The sequence below is a fragment of the Myotis daubentonii genome, chromosome 12, assembly GCF_963259705.1.
Source record: "Myotis daubentonii chromosome 12, mMyoDau2.1, whole genome shotgun sequence".
Taxonomy (NCBI): Eukaryota; Metazoa; Chordata; class Mammalia; order Chiroptera; family Vespertilionidae; genus Myotis; species Myotis daubentonii.
This window is the reverse complement of record NC_081851.1, coordinates 70,443,578-70,467,819: the sequence shown is the minus strand read 5'-3', so window position 1 is coordinate 70,467,819 and position 24,242 is coordinate 70,443,578. Positions and strand designations below refer to the sequence as shown.

Sequence of the window (24,242 nt, the reverse complement as noted above, 5' to 3'; positions counted from 1 at the left end):
ACCGTCGCTTTCCGGAATCTCAGGGTTCGGGTTCAAGTTCAACATGGTCAGCATGCAGGGAATCCTCTCCCCCATTCAACCAAAGGCTGACGAGGGGCAGCGAGGAGGAGATGCGGGGTTCAGGTGAGCCCACACCTAGCTCGCGAAGAGGCATCTGGCGGCGGGGCCGGCGGCAGGAAGCAGGTGGCCGCCCCGGAGCGGGGAACGCGGAGGCCAGACGCCGCCGCCGCCGCCGCCGGCAGCCCCGCCCCCGCGCGCTCTCGGGGCTGCGCAGAGGCCGCCACGGCGCGCGCCCGCGGCGGTGGCGGAGGCCGGCGGGCTGGGTCCCAGGGGCGCGGCCGCGAGCCCCGGAGGGTCTGGGAGCTGCGGTGCTCCGGTTCCGAGGGGCTCCGGTCCGGCGGCGGCGCCCGCGGCGCTGAGCGAATTGAGGACGAGGCCGGAAGGGGACAGCGCGGCGGGTCCCTCTCCAGCGGCCACGCCCGGAGGTGAGTTTCCCGGGGCCGCGGCGCGTTCGGCGGGGAGCGGAGCTGGGCGGTGCGCTCGCTGCCGGGCTGCGGCCGACGTTTGCCGGTGGGGGGGTGGGGAGTGCGGGGAGGCGGGGGGTCGTTGGGTCCCGCCGTGCCGCCGCGCTCGCCTTTGTCTCGAGGAGCCGGGTTCCCGCTAGGTTTCGGAGCCCGCGTCTGCGATCACGAAAGGGCGCCATCGGGCGGCGGCGGGGCGAGACCCCTGCCCAGCCCAGCCCAGCCCAGGTGAGCCCGGCTCTCGGCCGCGGGCTGCTGGCTTCCTGGGTGCCAACTCCGGGAAAGCACATCATCAGCTGGGTTTCTGGTTCCGAAGACGCTCAGAAACTTCGAGTTCTGTGCTGTCAGAATGCCCCTGTTTCCAAAGGCGATCGTGGCAGAAGCACAGCACAGGAAGCCAAGGCGCGTCTGCTCGGGGTGGACATTTCCTAGTGAACTTCATGCCCAGCCTCCCACAACGCACTTTATTTTGCAGTTTTCCTACTTAATTTCTTTTTTCCTGTGTGTCTGTTTTCCTTTTGACTCGCAGTTCATTGCTTCTCCGTGTGGTGTTCAGTGTTGGTTCCTCCGTAGGTAACGTGAGATCAGTTTAAAATAAAGATGGGAAACTTGTAGTCTGTATTGATGTCAGTGCGGAACTGTCAAGTGTGATTGTAAGGGACATGAACACCAACCTGCTTATTTCATAGTCACGGCTCAAGGATGTTTGGGGAGTATTTATAAGTTTTTAAATTATAGTTTCGTTTTAATGGGACAGACTTTAAAAACTGGTGTTGTGTTTTCTATGTAAATATGCTGAAAGTCTCATTGACTTAAAATGCAGTTTAATTCAATGAATGCTGAGCATCCATGTAAAACAGTAACGTTAATGCTAGGCACTGGTGGAATCCAAAAAATGAGTGAGAATTGTGTGCAGGCTGGAGAAAATGATTAAACACAAATAATAATGATACAGGCAGAACACAGTGTGAACAGGCACTGCTACTGACTCCAGACCTGCACTGTGGTAAATACTTTACATGCATACGTTACTTACTTAATACTTAATGTTTATTACTTAAAAATTTGTCGTTCAAATTTTTTAGTACCTACTGTGTGCTGAATGCTAATGATTTTGATATAGTAGGCAGTTAGATAGACATGAGCAGAGTAGGAACCATAGGCCAGGTACAGAAGGTCACCAGGTTGGAAAGCCCTGGGTGCCTAGCAACCAGGAAAACAAGTATTGCAGGGTGGGACTTGTCCCCAAGTTGACCTTCCTCCTCTGGCCTGTCTCTAGTCATGTGGTAGAACCCCTTAAAGCAGTGGTTCTCAACCTTCCTAATGCCACGACCCTTTAATACAGTTCCTCATGTTGTGGTGACCCCCAATTTCATTGTTACAAATTGAACATAATTAAAGCACAGTGATTCATCACAAAAACAATATGTAATTATATATGTGTTTTCCGATGGTCTTAGGCGACCCCTGTGAAAGGGTCGTTCGACCCCCAAAGGGGTCGCGACCCACAGGTTGAGAACCGCTGCCCTTAGAGGAAGAACAAGGGGGCTGGAGAATGGCCTCATGCCACTCGGGTTCAAGCCCTTGTACTACCACTCTCTTAAGCAGTAGGTCTCCAGGGCAGTGGTTTCTGGCCTGTATCAAATCATCGTAGGAACAAAGACCTGGGTCTGTTGACCACAGAAACAGTGTTTTGGTCAAACTAGAGATAACACTGAGGCCTCAGCTGTGTTTTAGCCCCAGGCCCAGAAAAAAAAGCAAAACCAGAAGAAGCCATGCCAGGGCTGACATGAGGACCAGCTGCAATGACTAATGACCTCCTACCCGAGTGCCGGCCAATCACAGAGACCCCGACCATGAAAGAACACACCTGGAAAGCTGATGAATATTCTTTTGAGGTGCTCCCCTGAGACTTCTCCTAAAATCCCCAACTTTGGAAAGCAGATAAAATCCCCCAAGATGAAGGACTTCAGTGTGAACTCTCACTCTCATTCCCTTACCCGCCTGCACCTCCCCCCCCCCCACCTTGCTTTCTTTCTCCTAAGTTTTAAGGGCTCTTCTTTTGCCTCTATAACTTGTTTTACTGAGTCCATGCAGCCCAGCTGGCTCACTTCGGTTACCTGTGCTGACATTCTAGATTCTTTCTCAGCCAAACTCAAGAACCGGAAGTCTGACCTCACAGGTTACATCCGTGCCATTCCGTTAACAATATGATGGCAACCATTATAGATTTTGCCTTTAAGGACTTTACATTGCCATTTGGGAAACATTGTCATGGTGTGATGATTTAAGCAAATCGTCACACAAGTAAATGCCAGCAAACTTAGAGGCTAAAAAAAGGAAGAATGTAGGCTGTTGTGAGAGCAAGGAAGGGGTTGCGGGGGCACTTATCTCAGCCAGGAAAAGTAGTTAAGGTTTTCCTGAGAAAGTCATCCTCAAGCTGAGGTATGGGTAAGTAGGAACAGGTGACGGTGACTCCCAAAGGAGAGAAGGAAGGGCCCAGACATAGGAAATAGCTTCCACTAAGGCTTGGGAAGAGTTGGGGAACTGGAAGGTCGAAGCAGTTGGATTGAATGTAGAAAGCAAGGGGGGTGTGGGTAGGGCCAGAGAGATCACGTGGGGCTGCTTAAGCAATGTTAAGGATTGGCAACCAATTTTTTTTTTTCTTTTTGAAAAAACTTTTATGGAGAACTTTTCAAAGCACTCAAATGTATCGAGAGAACAATACAGTGAACTCCCCTGCAATGTTATTCAGAGGATTTGGACCGTATTCAAAGAGCAATGGGAGGTCTTTGAAGGGTTTTAAGGAGGGACGTCCCACAATTAAATTTGTATCTTAGAAAGGTCACCCTGACATTTGTGTCGAAATCAGATTGGATGGGGACATGAGCGGATGTGAGGAAACCAGCTAGAGAGGACGGTTGTGGCTGTGAACAGAAGGCAGATTCTCAGTTACCAACGGGTCTCTCCTTGCGTGTTCGTAAATCTATATTCATGCCGTTTGGAGAAATCATGGCAGATTTTCTAAAGGAGATTGTGTTTAAGGAGGCAGATAACATTTCAGGAACCCTGGAATGAGAATGCCCAGGTGTCAGAGGGTGGCTGACAAGGTGACCCTGCCCACTTTTCCCTCAGGATTTTCTCACCCAAATTACTTTGGTCACCATCACTCCGGTCCTTAGGGGCATATACCTCATGCATTCACAGTTCTTTCGAGAAGACACAAATGTACTTTCTTTTTTTGCCCAGATTACAGGCAGTTAAGTGGAAACTTTCCAAAAGGTTTCATTTTTTATTATTTAATAGTAAACTAGAATTCATAAAATATACTGTCTTAAAGTGTCTGATTCTGATGCTACCATAATTTGCCCTCATAGGCCTAATTGTAATTCCATTCCATAGAAGAACTAAGTGAAGGAACTCCACATGGAAATGTGATCCATGGGTTTCTTTTTTTTTTTTTTAATATATTTTTATTGATTTCAGAGAGGAAGGGAGAGAGCTAGAGAGATAGAAACATCCATGATGAGAGAGAATTATTGATTGGCTGCCTCCTGCATGTCCCCCACTGGGGGGGATCGAGCCCGAAACCCGGGCATGTGCCCCTGGCTGGAATCGAACCTGGGACCCTTCAGTCCACAGGCTGACGCTCTATCTATCCACTGAGCCCAGCCGGCTAGGGTGATCCATGGGTTTCTTTTCCCTTGTGTTTAATTCCAGGAATGGCTTTATCCTTAAGGAGAAGCTTCAGCTTTTACATAAAGATAGCATACCCAATGGTATAATATCTTGATACAAATATTTATCTTTCGAAAATATAGCCTGTATTACCTACCTGGTTTGGTTTGATTTTTGTTGTGTGTATGTTTGCTTTGTTGTTGTTGTTAATTCTCACCCGAGGATATATATTTTTTTTTTCATTGCTTTTCCGAGAGAATGGAAAGGAAGGAGGGAAGAAGGGGGAAAGACAGAGGAGAGAGAGAGAAACGTTGATCTTCTGAAAGAGACACATCAACTGGTTGCCTCCCGCATGCAGCTGACCAGGACTCAAACCCGAGACCCTTCAGTGCGAGGGCCTAACTGCTGAACCACACCAGCCAGGGCACCTGTTTATAAAAATCAATAAAATTGGTAATACGCAAATGTTTTCTATTCGAAGTCTAACGTATACATTGAAAAGACAAAATCTTTTTATTTTTTATTTAATCCTCACCCGAGGATATGTTTTTTGATTTTAGAGAGAGGGGAAGGGAAAGAGAGAGGGAGAAACATCGGTGTGAGAGAGAAACACTGATCGGTTGCCTCCCCTAGGCACCCTAACCAGGGATGGAGCCTGAAATCTAGGTATGTGCCCTGACCGGGAATCAAACCCACAACCTTTTGGCGTACAGGACAACGCTCCAACCAACTGAGCCACACTGGTCAGAGCACTAACTCTATTTTGACTAGATTTTCTTTTTGGTGGATATGTTCCAAAAAGCTCCGTGTACTCTGTCTCCTGACTGATTTTATCACTGCAGTTGTTGGGAGTTAAGTGGGATAATATTTGGGAAGGTGTTTGGTAAACTGTGATATACAGTACAAATGTAAGATGGTAGTGGTACTAATTAGAAGTAAACTGAAGCAAGATGAAGAAATTGTTCATCTGTCCATTCTGAGGCCCCTTCATGCTGGAAACTTCAGAACTTGCCAGATGGCTTTTTTATTCTCTGCTGTACAGAACATGCATTAGGTTCACTCGCGTTATATGACTGTGATCATTGCGGCAGCTCACTCAGTGGGTACAAATAAATGTTACATGGTTCAAAAAGTATGTAGCCAGTGTTCTAGTACAGGTCCGTTCGAAACCAAGGACTCCTCATTCTCTTCGGCTGTCATAAAACAAGCAAAAGACTTTATCAGTGGCCTGTAACTATGAAATGGTTCCTAGTAGTAGTGATTTGCTAGAGGACGACACCTTCAGGGCGGCACCTCTCCGCTTTGCACTTCTGTGCGCTGTGGGAGAAACAGGAACTGTGTAACTCCTGATACCGGACCTCAGGGATCTTGGATCCAGCAGAGAGATTAAAAGACAGAACAGAAACAATAGTAAACAAGATCAGACCAATATGACTTAAATGCCCCAAATCTAGATGTTTTAGGAGAGGAGTGTTAACGGGGTTTATTATTTCACCTTTATGGTAGAAGTGGATCTTGGGTTGGGGCTTGGAAGGACAATTAGGATTTCAATTCCTAAAGCAGGGGTGGGCAAACTTTTTGACTCGAGGGCCACAATGGGTTCTTAAACTGGACCGGAGGGCCGGAACAAAAGCATAGATGGAGTGTTTGTGTGAACTAATATAAATTCAAAGTAAACATCATTACATAAAAGGGTACGGTCTTTTTTTTTTTTAGTTTTATTCATTTCAAACCAGCCGGATCCGGCCTGCGGGCCATAGTTTGCCCACAGCTGGCCTAAAGGATAGTTACAATGTGAGCCAAGAAGTGGAATGACTATGTTATGTTTATGATACAACAAGGATCAGATCTAAACTAAGGGATTATTTTATTTTATTTATTTATTTTTATATTTTATTGATTTTTTACAGAGAGGAAGGGAGAGAGATAGAGAGTTAGAAACATCGATGAGAGAGAAACATCGATCAGCTGCCTCCTGCACATCTCCTACTGGGGATGTGCCCGCAACCCAGGTACATGCCCTTGACTGGAATCGAACCTGGGACCCTTCAGTCCACAGGCCGACGCTCTATCCACTGAGCCAAACCGGTTTTGGCGAAACTAAGGGGTTATTTTAGAGTAGTTGAAAATAATGTTGGAAAACTGTCAAGTGAAAAAATGGAATGCAGGAAGGTAGCTGATCAATGATTCTTTCTCATCATCGGTGTTTCTATCTTTCTCTCCCTCTCCCTCTCTGAAATCAATAAAAATATATTTTTTTAAAAAAAGACATACCGCCCTAGCTGGTTTGGCTCACTGGATAGAGCATCAGGCTGGGGACTGAAGGGTTCCAGGTTCGATTCCGGTCAAGGGCATGTACCTTGGTTGCAGGCACATCCCCAGTAGGCGGTGTGCAGGAGGCAGCTGATCGATGTTTCTCTCTCATCGATGTTTCTAACTCTCTATCCCTCTCCCTTCCTCTCTGTAAAAAATCAATAAAATATATATATGAAAAAAAGACATACCATGTAGTAAATATTTTAGTATTAAATATTTTTATTTTAAATATTTTATTTAAATATTGTGCTATTAAATATTTTAAAATATTAAAGAGTATTCAACTTGTGTCTATAATCTTTTATTTCTTAAATAAACACAAAGAGCCCAGCTGGCATGGCTCAGTGGTTGAGCCTCGATCTATGAACGAGGAAGTTATGGTTCGGTTCCCAGGTCCTGAGCATATGATGGGGCTCCATCCCCAGTATGGGGCGTACAGGAGGCAACTGATCAGTGATTCTCTCTCATCATTGATGTTTCCATCTCTCTCTCCCTTCCTCTCTGAAATCAATTTAAAAAAAATTAAATAAATAAACAAAAAGAAGTAAGTCAAAATGTAAATTTTTCTGAATCTGAATGGTAGGGATGGGTGTTTATATTTTTCTCTATTTTATGTGTATTTGTAAGGGAAGCAATTTTTAAAGGGAAGCCATTAAATAGTTTTAGAAATGATGAGATTTGAAGGACAAAGTCTTAGGAGAAAACATTAGTAAGCATGAAGTTCTGGTTTTCTGAATATATTTTTAATTTGTTTTCTGGTTTTTAAAACTTTTTATCAAAGTCATATATCCAGCATTTAAAGGGGTAGTGTGGCTTTAGTGACTCTGCCTTACCCTCTAGCCAAAACCTAGAGTCTGAAATGATTGCTGGGAATGCTGCTGAGGGTCCTGGCCTCAGACGTGCTCCTACTCACTCCTCTGCCCCTTAGAATTTCCTCCTTCTTTCTCCCTGTCAGTTTCGCCTAGTGTTTCAGAATTGCTCACAATTTTCTCATAAGAAGGCTAAGCAATACAGTCACTATCAGTTTACATTCAAGTCATAATGAAAACAATAAAGGTATTTAAAACAATTTTCAAGATAGGCTATTTTCCAGAGCAGACTCCACAGTTCTACTCTGATTCCCAGCAAAACATAGGCTCCATGGGAATTGGTGCTCCAGCCAAATTGGCTGTGGTTATGGCCCAGCTCCATTAGCAGAGGCAAACTGGAGAACTGGAATGGACGTCAGGACCCCAGATCAGTCAGACGCTCATTTTCTCTGGTGAAAGGCTGCCCCTGGGTCCCGTTACCAGATTAGCGTCACCTCCAGATCCTTTGGAGACTTTTAAGTGGGGCCAGTAGATTATTCTAGTGCCCATTTTCTTTCTGGTTCTCATGGCTTTGGAATGGATCTGGCGGGCCTTCAGTGGCTATGACTGAGGTCCGCTTTCTATTTAAATGTACTTAAAATTGCCCTGGCCTGTGTTTCTCAGTGGTTAGAGATTCAGCCCGTGCACCAAAGGGTCTCGGGTTCGATTCCTGGTCAAGGGCATGTGCTTGGGTTGCAGGTTTGATCCCCAGCCGCAGTTGGGGTGCATTTGGGAGGCAACCAATCTCTCTTTTTTTCTCTCTCTTTTTCTCTTTTCCTCCCTCTTCCTCCCCCCTCCATCCCTCCCTTCCAGTCTCTGAAAATCAATGAAAAAAAAAATATATCCTCCAGTCAGGATTATTTAATAAATAAATATACTTAAGACTTACTTTCAAAAAAAATCCTGCCCTAGACTGTTTTGCTCAGTGGTCAAAGCGTCGACCTTGGGACCAAAGAGTCCTGGGTTCGATTCTGGTCAAGGACACGTACCTTGGTTGCAGGCTCCTCCCTGGGCTGGGCCCTGGTCAGGGCATGTGCAGGAGGCAAACCAATCTTTGTGTTTCTCTCACATTGATGTTTCTCTCTGTCTTTCCCTCTCTTCCACTCTCTCTAAAAATCAATGGAAAAATATCCTCAGGTGAAGATTAACAAAAATTTTTAAAAATCCTCACCCAAGGATATTTTCCATTGATTTTCTTTTTTTTTTTTTTTTTTACAGAGAGAGGAAGGGAGAAGGAGAGAGAAACATCAATATGAGAGAGAAACATTGATCGGTTGCCTCCCATACACACCCAGACCAGGGATCAAACCCGAAACCTAGGTATGTGCCCTGAAAAGGAATGACACAGGAACCCTTTCGGTGTATGGGACGACACTCCCCCCCTCCGAACTAAGCCACCCGGCCAACACTTAAAACTTACATTTTTTAAATAGCAGTGCTGTATTTGCCTTTTGTATATGTACTCTCCAGAGAGAATTTAAGGAACATATTGGACACAGCCTATTTGAGAGTTGAAATATTTTTAATGCATTGTAGAAATCTAACTTGATTATGTCTCCTCTTTGGGTAAAGTGTTTTTCTTTAGTTTTAAATCTGTAGTGTAGTCTCAGGGATCTTGATATCATAAAAAACCTGTCATGACCTAATAATAACATATTCTTAACTGTATTGTTTCTCTTTTAAATGTATTTTTATTGATTTCAAAGAGGAAGGGAGAGGGAGAGATACAGAAACATTAATGATGAGAGAGAATCATTGACCGGCCCTCCCACACACCCGCTCCTGGGGATGGAGCACGCAACCCAGGCATGTGCTCTGACCAGGAATCGAACCTTGACCTCCTGGTTCATAGGTCAACGCTCAACCACTGAGCCATGCTGGCCAGGCTTAACTATATTGTTTTAAGCACATATAAATAGAAGTTGTAATTTCGTTTTTCCCTAATATGAACTTTTTTAAAGCATAGCATGAATTGAAACTAACTTATATAGGTTTATTAAAGCATTGCACTCCAGTATTTTTTAAAGCTTACTTAATAATAAAACATCAAAAAGTCATTGATTTCTTTTTTCTTTCTATAATCAATTTGATTGTGTGTGTGTTGTTTTTTTTTTTTTTAGTTAAATAACCAGACATTCCAGATTAGATAAAACAGACTTCATTTTCCCTAACTTGAATTTTGATAACTGACAACATAAATTTTGCAATAGGCAGGCAGTTCACTACTATTGTCTGTGTTTGACTTCACATAGCTCATTTGTGTGCTATTACACTATCTAAGAAAGAGATGGACGTGAATATAGATATTTGTTTATATTAGGGGGGAAAATAAGGTTACCCATAAGCTGGGAAAGAGAGCACAAGGTGGGAGGGGCAAGGATGAAAGCTGGATTTCTCTGGAACAATATTTATATGGAACTATATAAATATTTTACACACTTAAGAAACACATTAACTGAATTGACTATCAAGTAGGTAGCAATATCACACAGGAATTGTTTCAAGTAATTTAAAACATAATAATTTTACTGTGTATCCTAGTGAGAGCTTTGAGTTTGGTCACTTGTTCTTATGACCCTTTCAGTGTTACTTTGGGACACATAATAACATGTGGAGAGTATGAGTGCATGCAATTTAAAATGCTATGAAGTAATTTATTTAAAATGCTAAACTCGTAACTTTAACTTTTGTTTCCTTTTACCTTTACAGTAAGGCAGAAGAGAATGAAAGAAGTAGATAATCTTGAAAGTATAAAAGAATGGTAAGTTAATTCGATCTGTGAAGTTTCTTTGTTAGTAATGCCTTTGTTAGTGTCTTTTTCTATTTTTACTGCATTTCACTGACTGTGATTGTAAGTGTTCATTATGATTATCTCAGTTAAATATACCTAATAGTAGTATATTTTAAAGTAACTTTTTTTTTTTCACCATCACTGCATTGAATGGATTTTAGTGAAGTCACTAGATCTTCTTGTTACTAATTAAAAAAAAAAATGGTTAGGACAATTTATGCGACAATTGCCAACAAGTATTTTTAAGAATTTAAGTGAAATAAGCACATTCTTCTTTGGTAGAAAAATAAAAGTTAAAATTTTCTCTTTGCATATTACTTCTGTCATATAAGTGAGAAATGCCAGTAACTTTGCTTCGTTAGCCTCTTGTGATAGAGTCACAGTGGAAACATAATGGCTTTGGAGTCAGATAAACCTAGGTTTGAATCCATCTCTTTCTTATACTACTTCTCTGGCCTGTGGGCAATGTAGATAGATTATTTGAGCTTCAATATCTCATCTGTATAGTCCATGGACAGAGACAATAGTGTGGTGAAGGCCTGGGGTGGGGTAGGGGCTGGGTGGAGGAAAGCAGAGTGGGGAGGAATGGGGGACATCTGTAATACTGTCAACAATAAAAAAATAAATTTTTACAAAAATATATGAACTGGGGCTACACCTAGGTACCTGAAAGATTTGGGGGATAATTCGATAGCTTATATAAAGCACTTAGCATAGTATTAGCATATAGAAGGCATGCAATAAATGGTAAATGCAAAATGTATGGCTGTTAATATAGAATATTTTATTCTCATTTACGGAGGTGAAATATATCTTGTATTACGCTCTTTGTTTTAAATCCTTGAGGTGCATTTCTTTCATCCGTAGTTCATTTGAGACAGACAAGTATTTATTTCACACTTACAAATATTTTGAAAATGCTTCTGTACCAAACAAACATTTGTTATTTTTGACTAGAGTGTTTACTGTTTTATTTATATTTGATACTAACTATATAATTTTAAGATTGTGTCAGGGGTCTCTAAGACCACCCCCAGGTTTGTAATCGTACTATGATTTATTACAATGGACGGGTAAAAAGCAAAATCAGCAAAGGGGAGAGAGCACATGGGGCGAAGTCCAGGGGAAACCAGGCACAGGCTTCCAAGAGTCCTCGCCTGTGGGGTCACCTGGGACGAACTTAATTCTCCCCGTGATAAGTTATGACAGCCCATGTGAAATGATATCTACCAAGAAAGGTCATTGGAAATGAGCCTAGGCTTTTTATTGGGGGCTCGTCACCTACTCAGATTTCAGACTCTCCAGCGGAAAGCAAGCAGGCCTTTCGAAGGATAGCAGTCAGGCCCACTGTGTTAACTCTTTTCTATACAGACATACAATGATGGAACGATTTAAAAGAGTAAGATTAGCTTGGGACTTTTTTTTTTTTTTAACACTTTATTGAGACCTAATTCACATACCATATGATTTATGCATTTAAAGTATTCAATTCAGTGATTTTTACCACATTCACAATATTTACTGCATTAGTATTGTGAGAAATCATCTTAGGGTGTGATTATTTTTTAATAGGAAGTATCATATTGTTGCCTTGGAAAGGCATAATTAATACTTTATGATAATATGAAGTGTCTTAAGAGTAGATACAGAGCCCTAGCTGGTTTGGCTCGGTGGATAGAGCGTTGGCCTGCGGACTGAAAGGTCCCACGTTCGATTCTAGTCAAGGGCACGTGCCCAGGTTGCAGGCTCGATCCTCAGTAGGGGGCATCCAGGAGACGGCCGATCAATGATTCTCTCTCATCATTGATGTTTCTATCTCTCCCTCTCCCTTCCTCTCTGAAATCAATAGAAATGTATTTAAGAGAGAGAGAGAGGCTTTATAGCATACCATGGTTAGTAGCATAGACTTGGAAGACATTAACATTCTGTTTCTGCCACTTACTAGTTGTGTAACCTCCGACATATAAGTTAACCTCTCTCTGACTCATTTTTCTTATCTATAAAATGGGATAAAGGTACCTATAGTTCCTGGCACAGTCTAAGAGCTATAAAAAGTGTTGATTACTTACTGAATCTGAGGAGATATATCTCAGAACATTTATGAATCTAATATATGAATTCTAAAAAGATCTGCCAGGAATATATTTTCTATCAAATGAACCTTTGGTAATATTTCCTATATAATATAAATATAGAATGAAATCCAGTATATGGAAGTGAGCAAAATGGGTGAAGGGGTTCAAAAGGTACATATTTCCAGGTATAAAATAAAGAAGTCATAGGGGTGTAATGTACTATAGTGACTATAGTTACTAATTAGTGACGATAGTTACTAATACTGTATTGCATATTTGAAAGCTGGTAAGTTAATGCCCTGCCTGGGTAGGTCAGTTGGTTAGAGCATCATCCTGGTGAAATTTATCCCCCAACTCCCACCCCACAGATGTTTTTGGTTGTCATAACACTTTGGGGGTGGGAAAGTATGCATGCTACTGACATCGAATGGTCAATGTCACAGATGATGGTAAACATCCTAGAATACTTAGGACAGCCTGCACAACAAAAGAATTATCTCTCCCCAAATGTCAATAGACTCAACTTGAGAAAACCCTGCTCTGGACCCAAAGGGTTAATGACTTCCCAAGGTCAAATGTCTGTTAACTGAGAAGAGGGTCTAGACTGCGGACTTGGAAGTGGCATCTCAGGTCAGGATCCCTTAACTAGAATAACGTATGTGAATTTTTAGAGAACTGGTCGTTAGTAATGCTCACTTTTCTTTGTTGTGTATTCAGGGTTTGTGAAACAGGATCTGACAACCAACCGCTTAGTGATAATCGACAATCAACTTGTGAGTATTTTGTCGACAGTCTTTTTGAGGAAGCCCAGAAGGTTGGTGCCAGATGCTTGTCTCCCACTGAACAGAAGAAACAGGTAAATGCCTATGACTTTTTTTCTCCTCCACTGTTTCTCCAAATATGGACCTTTTTGAGCGGTGGTTCTCAACCTTCTGGCCCTTTAACTACAGTTCCTCATGTTGTGACCCAACCATAAAATTATTTTCGTTGCTACTTCATCACTGTCATGTTGCTACTGTTATGAATCGTCATGTAAATATCTGATATGCAGGATGGTCTTAGGCGACCCCTGTGAAAGGGCCGTTCAATCGCCAAAGGGGTCGCGACCCACAGGTTGAGAACCGCTGTTTTAGAGGGTCCACGAGATCAAAACTGTTTAATAATAATAGTGAGATGTTATTTACCTGGTCATTGTGTTAACCTTGCACTGATCCTGCAAAATCGATGGTGGGTGATAAAGCGGCTGGCACCTTAGAAGGAGTCAAGGCCGTGGCACCAAACTGTACTAGTAATTACTGTCGTCTTTGCTTGCACTTGCAGGGATAAAATAAACACTAGTTTCGATTAAAAATGTTCTTGATGAAGTAGTAAAAATGATAAATTTTATTAAATCCCAACCCTTCAGTGCACGTCTTATTAATATTATAATGCAAAGTACACAGACATTTTATAATATACAGAAGTATATTTTTTAGTTAACATGATGCATTTGTTTCTTACTGCTTTGCAGGTAGATATAAATATAAAATTATGGAAAAATGGATTCACGGTCAATGATGATTTCAGAAGTTATTCAGACGGTGCAAGTCAGCAGTTTCTGAATTCCATCAAAAAGGGGTAAGCAACCTTGGTAAATAGCAGGATAGTTTAGGCATGTTTCATTTGGAAGAATGGTTTTTAATGGCTGTTTACACATCCCTACACATTCACAGGTACTTTTAGAAATTCGTATTTTCATAGGATGGGTTTTCTTAAGAGAGCCACAGCTATAATTTTGAAGGAAGTGGAGGCGTTCGAATTTTGATCAGGTGGTCAGTGCACATCATAGCGAGCAGTCGAGCGGCCTTACCATATCATTTGCATATTACGCTTTAATTGGTTGAAAGGTTGACCAGATGACCAGACACTTAGCATATTAGGCCTTTATTACCATACTAGGGGCCCGGTGCACGAAATTCGTGCACTGGGTGTGGGGCGGGGGGGAGTGCCCCTCAGCCCAGCCTGCCCCCTCTCACATACTGGGAACCCTCAGGCGTTGACCCCCATCACCCTCCAATCGCAGGATCGGCCCCTGGCCCAGGCCTGACGCCTCTGACAGAGGCGTCAGGCCTGGGCAGGGGACTCTCATTTCCCCCCATCACTGGTTCTGCCCCCAGCCCAGGCCTGATGCCTCTGGCCTAGGCGTCTGGCCTGGGCAGCGGGGACCTGCAGTGGCAGTGGGGGGCACCACGATCACACGGGCTCCGCCCCTGCCCCTGCCGGATGCCTCTGGCTGAGGCGTCTGGCTCGGGCAGCAGGGACCCGCAGCTGCAGCGGCCCCGCGATCGTGGGCTCCGCTTTAGCCCAGGCAAGGGGCCCCTAGCTCCTGGGACTGCCAGTTTCGACCATGCCCAGCTCCCATCGCTGGCTCCACCCCTACTTCCTGCTATCACTGGCCAGGGCAGAAAAGGCGCCTGATTCTCCGATCATGGCTGGGGGGCAGGGCAAAGGCGGCCCCAGGGCCGCCTTTGCCCTGCCCCCCAGCTCTTAGCTCCCCCCTGGGTTTCTGATCACTGTTAGTGGCAGGGGGCTTCTTCCTGCTTTCCCTCTCGCCTCCCTGCATTGTGCCTACATATGCAAATTAACCGCCATCTTGTTGGCAGTTAACTGCCAATCTTAGTTGGCAGTTAATTTGCATATAGCCCTGATTAGCCAATGAAAAGGGTATCGTCATACGCCAATTACCATTTTTCTCTTTTATTAGTGTAGATAGGATATTTTTCAATTCCTTTTGCATGGAGAGTATATTTTTCAGTAAAAGAAAATGCACATGGTGAGTGTGGGCACTTTGTTTCTTTCCCTTCCCAGGGAATTGCCTTTGGAATTACAGGGAACATTTGATAAGGAGGAGGTGGATGTTAAAGTTGAAGATAAGAAACATGAAGTGTGTGTGGCAACGAAGCCTGTATTCCAGCCCTTCTCAGGACAGGGCCACCGACTGGGAAGGTGAGTGGGCTCATGATTGTAGCAGAGGCTGGACTAACATTCAGCCCATCATTCTTTTACCAGGGAGACCACAGATATGGAGCTTCTCATTTCTCCCATTACAAATGGAACTTTTTATTAATCCTCACCCAAGGACATGCGGGGGGCGGGGGGGGGCGGGGGAGGAAGAGAGAGAGAGAGAGAGACATCAATGTGAGAAATATAGAAACATTGATCAACTGCTTCTGTATGCTCCCCGATTGGGCATCAGACCCACAACCCAGGTATATGCCCTGAATGGGAATCGAACTAGCAACCTTTCGGTGAACAGGACAATGCTCAACCAACTGAGCCACTTCACCTAGTGCAAATGAAATTTTTAATGTTAGCTTTTGTGAGGACTCCTCTAAGTCATATTTACCTTCGTGTGAATTAGCATATGCTGGCACTACAGTAAAAAAATCTTGGAGGCTTGTTTGGTTTCATCAAATCAAAAGGGCATGGCTTATTGAGGACATTAGGCAAAATTGGATGGATGAGTCGTTTCTTTTCTCCCTTACACTCACCACCTGAGCTTTGCCATTAAAGTTAGCGTGCAAACACTAGCTTTTGAGTATAGGGTTCCATTTTACACATACCACTGCTTTCAACATTGTACTGTAATCAATATCTGAATTTTGAGGTAATAAAAATGAAAAATGTCTGATAAAGTTAGCAGTATTAAAACCTTTATTTGTTGTTGTTGTTAATGAAAATAAGCTTTATGTCCTAGCCGGTTTGGCTTAGAGATAGAGCATCGGCCTGCAGACTGAAGGGTCCTGAGTTCGATTCTGGTCAAGGGCACATGCCCAGTTTCGGGCTCGATCCCCAGTAAGGGGCATGCGGGAGGCAGCCAATCAATGATTCTCTCTCATCATTGATGTTTCTATCTCTCTCTCCCTCTCCCTTCCTATCTGAAATCAATAAAAATATATTTGAAAAAAATTAAATAAGAAAATAAGCTTTATTACATCAAGTAATAAATATATAAAAAGATGCAGTGTTAGTTATTTTCTTCCAGATGTTTATAGTATCAAAACCTTTAATTATGCCCAGTTGGTGTGGCACAGTGGTTGAGTGTCAACCCATCAACCAGGAGCTCAGGGTTCTATTCCTGGTCAGATCACATGCCCAGATTGCAGGCTCAATCCCCAGTAGGGGGCATGCAAGAGGCAGCCAATCAGCGATTCTTTCTCATCATTGATGTTTCTAACTTTCCCTCTCCCTTCCTCTCTCTGAAATCAATTAAAAAAACACACACCTTTAATTATTTTCAGATTTTTTAGTCTTTTTATTTTATCCTCACCCGAGGATATTTTCCATTGATTTTTTTAGGGAGAGTGGAAGAGAGAGGGAAAGACAGAGAAACATCTGTGATTGGTTGCCTCCTGCACAAACCCCAACTAGGGTCCAGGCTGGTGAGGAGCCTGCAACCAAGGTACGTGCTCTTGACTGGAATTGAACCCTGGACCCTTTGGTCCACAGGCCAATGCTCTATGGGCTGCAGTCTTTATATCTATGCCTTATAGCAGAATATGCAAAGAGGTTAGATGTGGGATCACTTTTATTTTGATGATTTCTCATATGTTAATTATCAAGATTGGTAAGGTGTATACACATTCATGCATACATATAAAAAATATCCAGATGTGATTTTCAGAAAATACATTTTTATACCATTGGATCTACTTTTTAACAGAATAATAGTATGCATTTGGTAAAAATGAATGACATATATATGCATCTGACTTTGTTGTCTGGATTTTTTTAGTGCCACACCAAAAATTATTTCTAAAACAAAAAGTATTGAAGTTGAGAAGAAAAATAATTTGTCTACTGTCCCACTAAGCAACCTGGAACCCATCACTAACATACAGATCTGGTTAGCCAGTGGGAAAAGGATTGTTCAGAAATTTAACATGTCTCATAGGTGAGTCTTTCATTTCATTATTTGTCTGATTTTTTTCCTAATTTTAATTTTTATCTCTTCTATTAACTTCAATCAAGAGTTGCATTTCTTTATTATCTTAGTGTGATTATAGAGATCACAGTATACATTTGTTTTTTGTTTTGTTTTTTAATCCTCACCCGAGGATATTTTTCCATTGATTTTTAGAAATTCCATTGACCTTTAGAGAGAGTGGAAGAGAGAGGGGAAGACAGAGAGAAACATTGATGTGAGAGAAACACATTGATTGGTTGCCTCCTGCATGAGCCCCAACCAGGGAGGAGCCTGCAACCAGGGCACGTCTCTTGACCGGAATTGAACCTGGGACCCTTCGGTCCGCAGGCTGATGCTCCATCCATTGAGCCACACTAGCTAGGGCTATATTTGTTAATTTTACTGCACAGTTTCTTTAATCTTTTTTAAAAAAATATATATGTTTATTGATTTCAGAGAGGAAGAGAGTGGGAAAGAGAGATAGAAACATCAATGATGAGAGAGGAGCATTGATTGGCTGCCTCCTACACACCCCTTACTGGGGATTAAGCCCACAACCTGGGCATGTGCCCTTAACCAAAATCGAACCTGGGACCCTTCAGTCCACACATCAATGCTCTGTCCACTGAGTCAATCAGGCGAGGGCGAGTTCCTTTCATCTTTACTGTTTTTCTTCCTTTTTATAGTTATATTGTTTGCCATAAGCTTTAGCCATTAATTATCTAATATTTGATATCCAAATAAATACAAGGACCACATCCTGGACTTTTTTGGTAACCTGCACAGGTTTAACAGAGTGGCATTTTTGAATTTTAGTGAATTGATTGGGAGAATTTTGTCTTTCGCAATGTGCCATATTTCATTAACTCTGAGTTGCGCATTTTTTTACGCTTAGCGCCTCTGAAATGGGGATGCATCCATTGCTGGCCACATGGCAATCCTGTCACAATTGTCTTTGCCTTAGTATCGTCCTCAAAGCGTGCAACACAAATATCAGACGAACAAGAAGCACCCCAGAGACAGTGGCAGAGCACTTCTTAAAATACATTCTGTGTCACCAACACACGGGGTGATTTCGAGGGTGGCTATTACGTGGAGAAACATGTCCAGGATCCGGGTGTGACTAGTGTTCATTAGGAATGACCCTACCATTTCATTGTACTTATGGAAGCACATGAGTGATTTGTATGAAATTAAGTTAAAAGCGCTCTTTCAATAAATATTAAAAAGAATTCTAAGTGTTAAGAAAACATTTTGTCACAATCTGGATTTTCTATTTTTTTTAGTAACACATAAAATGATGTGTTTTGAAATCAATGGCATCTTAGTTTTGATGAACTGCATATGCGCTCTCCCTCTCTAAATACACACACGTGCGTAGGTGAACATAACTTTGAGCTGCCCTCAAGGTTGCAATTATTATTTTACTTTGTGTTCATTATTCTAACGTAAATTCTCCCTGCACTGAGTGAAGGATTTTCCTAATTGGATTTGAAGCACAGCATGACCTGGTATTTAAAAGAAACCTATGTCTGTCTGTCTGTCTGTCTGATCCATTCAGAGCTAGGTATGTAGATATGTCAACTTTCTATTATAGAAACTTAGAGATATACACAAAAGCAAAGAGAACATAATGACCTATCATTTAGTTTCCACTGAACTATTTCTAAGCAAACCCCAGACTTCATATAGTTTCATATGTAAATACTTCAGTATGTATCGCCAATAGATAAGTACTCTTTAAAAATGTAACCATAGCCCTGACTGGTTTGGCTCAGTGGATAGAGCGTCGGCCTGAGGACTGAAGGTCCCGGGTTTGATTCCGATCAAGGGCATGTACCTTGGTTGCGGGCACATCCCCAGTGGGGGGTGTGCAGGAGGCAGCTGATCAATGTTTCTCTCTCATTGATGTTTCTAGCTCTCTATCCCTCTCCCTTCCTCTCTGTAAAAAATCAATAAAATATATTTTTAAAAATGTAACCATAGTTTAAAAAAATGTAACCATAATACCCTTGCCACATCTAAGATGGTGAATAGTAATAATTTCCTACTGTCCCCAAGGGTCCACCTTCAAAAGATGGCCCCAGTGAACAGCTCTAGCATTATAATTTGAATGTTCTATGTGTTCACACAGCCAGATATCTTCACACGTTACTACTTTAAATTGGCTCGTTCAAATTTTCATAAAATTGCATTAATAGTTGGTGCCATTTTACAGGATAAGCCACATCAAAGACTTCATTGAAAAGTACCAAGGATCTCAGAGAAGTCCTCCCTTTTCCCTGGCCACGGCTCTCCCGTACCTCAGGCTGCTAGATGAAGCTCTCACGCTGGAAGAAGCAGACTTACAGAACGCCGTCGTCATCCAGAGACTCCACAAAACCACAGAGCCTTTTAGAGGACTTTCATAACATCGACTTTTGACACACTAAGTGGAAAGTTTGCAGAGAAGTGACGGTTCGTAAGTGAACATGCAAACCGAAATGGGGGGAAGTCAGGTTTACTGAACTTTTGGTTTGAGACCTATTTAACTCCCTCCAGATGGGAAGACGAGTAAGTACAAGTTAGGAGAGGAAGCTACGACGAAACTGTATTCAGTGCACTGTCTCCCAAAGGCTACTCAGAAAAATATACTTCTTTTCAAAAACCAGTGATTCAACATAAGACAGATTAAAGGACTGTATCATTTAGTATCTTAATGTGGTATAAATTAGCAAACATGTTCACAGCATCACCCATTTAAACATCATTCCAAAACAGCAGTGATTTACTCAAATGTTAGCTTGGCTCAGAATTTTTAAATAGCAATACATTAAAAGTTATACATGGCAGGTTAAAAGCATCAGTGTCCTTATTTTATACCTGAGATACAATCAGAATGCTGGAAGGAACTGCTTCCACCACAGCCATGCCTAAATCTCGAAGTGTTCTCAGTCTGCATTCTCTAAGGCAAGGTACACTCAAACACTAAGTTGGCAATAGTATCTAGTATTTTCAGGTAAGAATAAAATTCTGTAGCTTAGTATAATGTCAGTATTAATCTGTCTACTCACATTTCTACATTTTTGAGAAGTATAATTTTTTTAAATATATATTTATTGATTTCAGAGAGTTAGAAACATCAATGATGAGAGATAATCATTGATTGGCTGCCTCCTGCAGGCTCCCTTCTGGGGATCAAGCCCACAACCTGGGCATGTGCCCTGACCAGGAATCGAACTGTGACCTCCTGGTTCACAGGTCAATGCTCAACCACTAAGCCAGGCCAGCCAGGCGAAAGTATAATTTTTTAAAAAACAATGTTCTCTCCAGGAACCTCAGTTCACCCCCTATTTTATTTTCTTTCAAAAATTAGGGACTTGTTCTTAGCTAACATTCGCAGTATGTCATTCATTTGAGACTGCTTACTTAGAATCTCATGTTGTGTTTGTCACACTGCTAATTAACATTTTTTAAATGCCTTATGTCATGTATGGTTTTCTATTCCATATGTTAGAGTCAACCTGTGTATACATTCAAGGGTTATTTATTACATCCTGATGTCACCAAGGGAGACTTGCTTTGTTTCTTAGACTTTACAACCAGTTAGACTTCGATAGTCACTGTCCGATTGCATCCCCTTGTCCAAAAATAAGTTTAGGAAGCCTTTTTGCAAATGATCTGTTGAATCATATTTAAAGTGAGATATACACTGAGTGTGCCAAGGAACTAAGCAGCCATACCCGTCAGCAGTACTATTCACAGGGCATTGGACGTCTGCTGGGAGGAGCAGGTCTTAAACTGTTTGGTCTCCAGACCTGTTGTTTGTGTGGGTTATAAATCTGTTAAAAATTTAAGAGTTACACATATTTATTCATTTAAAAATAATACACGTGTAAATATAAACACTTTTATGAAAAATGTCTATTTTCCAAAACATTAAAAATAAGATTTCGTGAGAAAAGTGGCAGTGTATCCCATTTTTTGCAGATGTCTTTCCTGCCTGCCTTAAAGAGACAGATGGCATCTCCTGTCTGCTTCCACGTTCAATCTGTTGTGCTATCGCACATCGTGTGGCCTCCAGTAAATGCTACTGCACATTCATGAGAAAGTGAACAAAACAAATAACGTCTCAGTGTGATCAGGAAAGTAGTTTTGACCTTGTGGACCTGAAAGCCATTCTGATAAAGCAATGATTTGCCCTGATTCTCAAGCCCTAGTGTAAGGATCACTCGGGAAGCTTTTCAAAAGGCCTATTGCTGCCCCTCAGCACGCACATCCTGATTCACCGTATCTGGGGAGAGTCCCAGATCTCTGCATTTTTTATCGCATTTGATTCTTAGGTAGGTAATGGCAGCAAATCCTGCACCGAAGCTTCCCCTTAAGAAAATAAAGCCTTGTGTGCACCATGGACAGTGGAAGACCCTCCACTGAAATGGGGGGTCCTCTTAGTTTTATCTCTGTTCCCCACAGTTTGTTCTGAGACTGTTCCCCTTTAACTCTGAACTAACCATGCCATAAACCTATACTTCGTCTTCCATGAGCACAGCTGAGATTAGGCTGGAACATGTAAATGAGGTTTTTATCAAAGGCTCAGGAATAACGAAAGGGAAGTACCCGTATAACTAGATGGCCCGTTTCATAAGCTCTATCTTCTCTTGGAGGAACATTTGAAGAATGCTTTCTTTTAGAGACCTTTTTACTAGGAAGGGAGGGAGGACAAAGGAAAACCTTCTCTTTTTGTTATTTACTCTCAGAAATGAACAGGTATATAATAGAAAATAAACATTGTCAGTCATGTTTACAGCTGTGGCAGAGCCCTCTAGTGAAACAATGGCATTCTTTACAATAATGAGGGGACAGTAAAATCAATGAACTTCTCTTTCAGATATAAAATAACATAAGGTGGTTATTAACATTTTCAAGAATATGTAAGGAAATGTTTCATATAGGTCTATCATGAAGCATTTTATAATTTTTACTTGCATAATTATAGTCATTATGTGATTCTCCATATATTACTATAAAGGGGCCTCTTGGAAATATTTGTCTTGAACCTATAGAAAAGCCTCCTTCGTGGATGTTCCCATTTATAATTCTTTAACCAGGAGACACACAGGAGGTTTTCTTGTGTGTCCATGTAGAATACACCCCAGTGGGAAGTTTCTATAGGGAAAGACCCATCACCAGCAGTAACCTTCGTTCTGTAACTGTGAAAACTTTCACTAATGTGGATAATATTCTCAGAGGTTTTCTAAAATGAGAATCATCTGATAAAGCTTTTTACCTGAAAGTTTCACGTTCTAAAGTTGTTAATTAAATGTGTAGAATATTCAAAACATGTTGATTTTAGAAAACATAAGCTGAATTTATTAAGGGAAGGCAACCTGGCAATTAAGCATATTAGGTGTGGAATATAATTTGACCTAAAGTCATTTCAAAACTATTGTCAGTTTCTTGAAAAATCATTGTTAGGGTTAGTATATAGAAGTACATTTCTAATTTTGCAGATTCTAATTTACTGGTTAAATTACTATGCATTTTCCAGGTTATAACAGTGATCTTATTTTATATACTTCTCTCCTTCAGAATACTTTTTATTATGTTTCATTGTGTTGAAAATATGGTATGTATGCATCTATTTTAGTGCCTTAAAGTACTTTGAAAGCAACCTTTTGCTACAGGCTAACAAACTGTTGTCTTAAGGGTGGAATACTATTTGTTAAAAGGATCTGTGAAATAATGCATACTTGTTTGTTATAAAGTGGTTACATGTAGGTGCATTTGTCATTTTTATTTGGCAAATTCATTCACTTTGAGAATCTACAAATATTTATTAGTTGCCTTCTGTTTGCCAGGTACTTTAACCAGTGTTACTTTCACTTAATACTCAGAAATGTTAAAGTGTGATATTTTCTATACTGACTCAGTGTTTGTGTTTGTTTTTTAAACCATCCTTGTGACCTGAGTTGAACTAGCATGAGGACTCCTTGGTAGGATTTGCTTCTTTGTTCTTTCTCTAACGACAAACCATTTAATTAAAAACTAGTTCAGCCTAGTACATCTTCAAATGGCAGTGGTTTACTCAGTAGACAAATATTTGACTTTTGTTGTTTGCTTTAAATGTATTTTTGCCCAGATAATTCATATAAATTATAGAAAATTATCAGATGCAGATATTCTTAAATGATCTTTAAGTCACCTGTGTTACCATAAAAACATTCAAACCTGTAAAGAATTTTTGTGAGTTTATTTGAGCCAAACTGTAGACATATGCCGGGAAGCAGAACCTCAACGAGTTGAGATAATGCTCCGGAGAATGGTGGGTTACATCTGTATTTATACATTACAATCAAAGGAAGGGACGTAGGTGGGTTACATGAAATCCATTGGTGATAGACTAGAGGCAGGAGAAAGCAAAGTGGGGAAACCCCTGGGATTGGATATAAAGTAAAATGATGGACACATACTTAGGTGGGTGCAGGAACAATTAACATGATAATAATGAAGGAATTTGTGGTATCTGTCCTGGCACATTAGGTTGTGCCCCCAAGGGTTCCAGAAAAGGGGAAGTTACAGGTTACCCAGACATTTCAAGGGTCTGTTATTATAAATGCAAAAAGACAGGCTCAGTTAAGGTAAAGGTTGACCTTGTCAGTGAAGATACCAGCCAAGGATGTAACTGCCCACCATAACTGCTTTTAGTTAAAGTTTAATTTCAGACCATCCTTTGTGGTTACTTTAGGTCTCTGACTTTGCAAGACTGCCATGCAGGCCTTCCCTGAGCCTGTCAGGTTAGCATGTGGCTTCTTTCTTTCACACCTGTTACTCCACCACTCAAAGATAACCATGGATAACATTTTGGTGTGCATCCTTTCGAACATTTTTAAGTGTATCAATCTTTAATTTTGTTGCAATTAAAAAGCAGGCTCTTTGGTTATTGTTATCTAACATATTTGTTATCTAACATAGCAATTTATTGAAATCTAACATATTTGCATTTAACTGAAAACTGCATTAGGAATATACCATTAAGTAGAAGAATAGCTGTTAGGAACAAATGCCATATATATATGGCATATATATATA

General features: G+C 41.4%; 1 protein-coding gene across 2 annotated transcripts; it reads left to right on the top strand.

Annotated features, from left to right (window-relative positions):
- Positions 1 to 262: 262 nt before the first annotated feature.
- UBXN2A (UBX domain protein 2A) lies at positions 263 to 23,214 on the top strand. 2 transcript variants are annotated; one of them, XM_059660447.1, is made up of 8 exons: positions 266 to 485; positions 10,073 to 10,124; positions 12,947 to 13,085; positions 13,740 to 13,846; positions 15,077 to 15,214; positions 17,004 to 17,162; positions 19,393 to 19,631; positions 21,144 to 23,214. In XM_059660447.1, the coding sequence occupies exons 2-7, from the start codon at positions 10,087 to 10,089 to the stop codon at positions 19,583 to 19,585; spliced, it is 774 nt and encodes a 257-aa protein (XP_059516430.1). In that variant the 5' UTR covers positions 266 to 485; positions 10,073 to 10,086; the 3' UTR covers positions 19,586 to 19,631; positions 21,144 to 23,214. The 2 variants fall into 2 exon arrangements, with proteins under 2 accessions (XP_059516431.1, XP_059516430.1); XM_059660448.1 differs by lacking the exon at positions 15,077 to 15,214 and having other exon boundaries at positions 263 to 485; positions 19,393 to 23,214.
- The last annotated feature ends 1,028 nt before the right edge of the window (positions 23,215 to 24,242 follow it).

Excerpts from the sequence above, each read along its gene's own strand:
- UBXN2A (XM_059660447.1), top strand. The coding sequence starts at position 10,087 with ATGAAAGAAGTAGATAATCTTGAAAGTATAAAAGAATG. Across the intron at positions 13,847-15,076 it reads CTGAATTCCATCAAAAAGGG|GGAATTGCCTTTGGAATTAC; the intron begins GTAAGCAACCTT and ends TTCCCTTCCCAG. Across the intron at positions 17,163-19,392 it reads AAATTTAACATGTCTCATAG|GATAAGCCACATCAAAGACT; the intron begins GTGAGTCTTTCA and ends GCCATTTTACAG.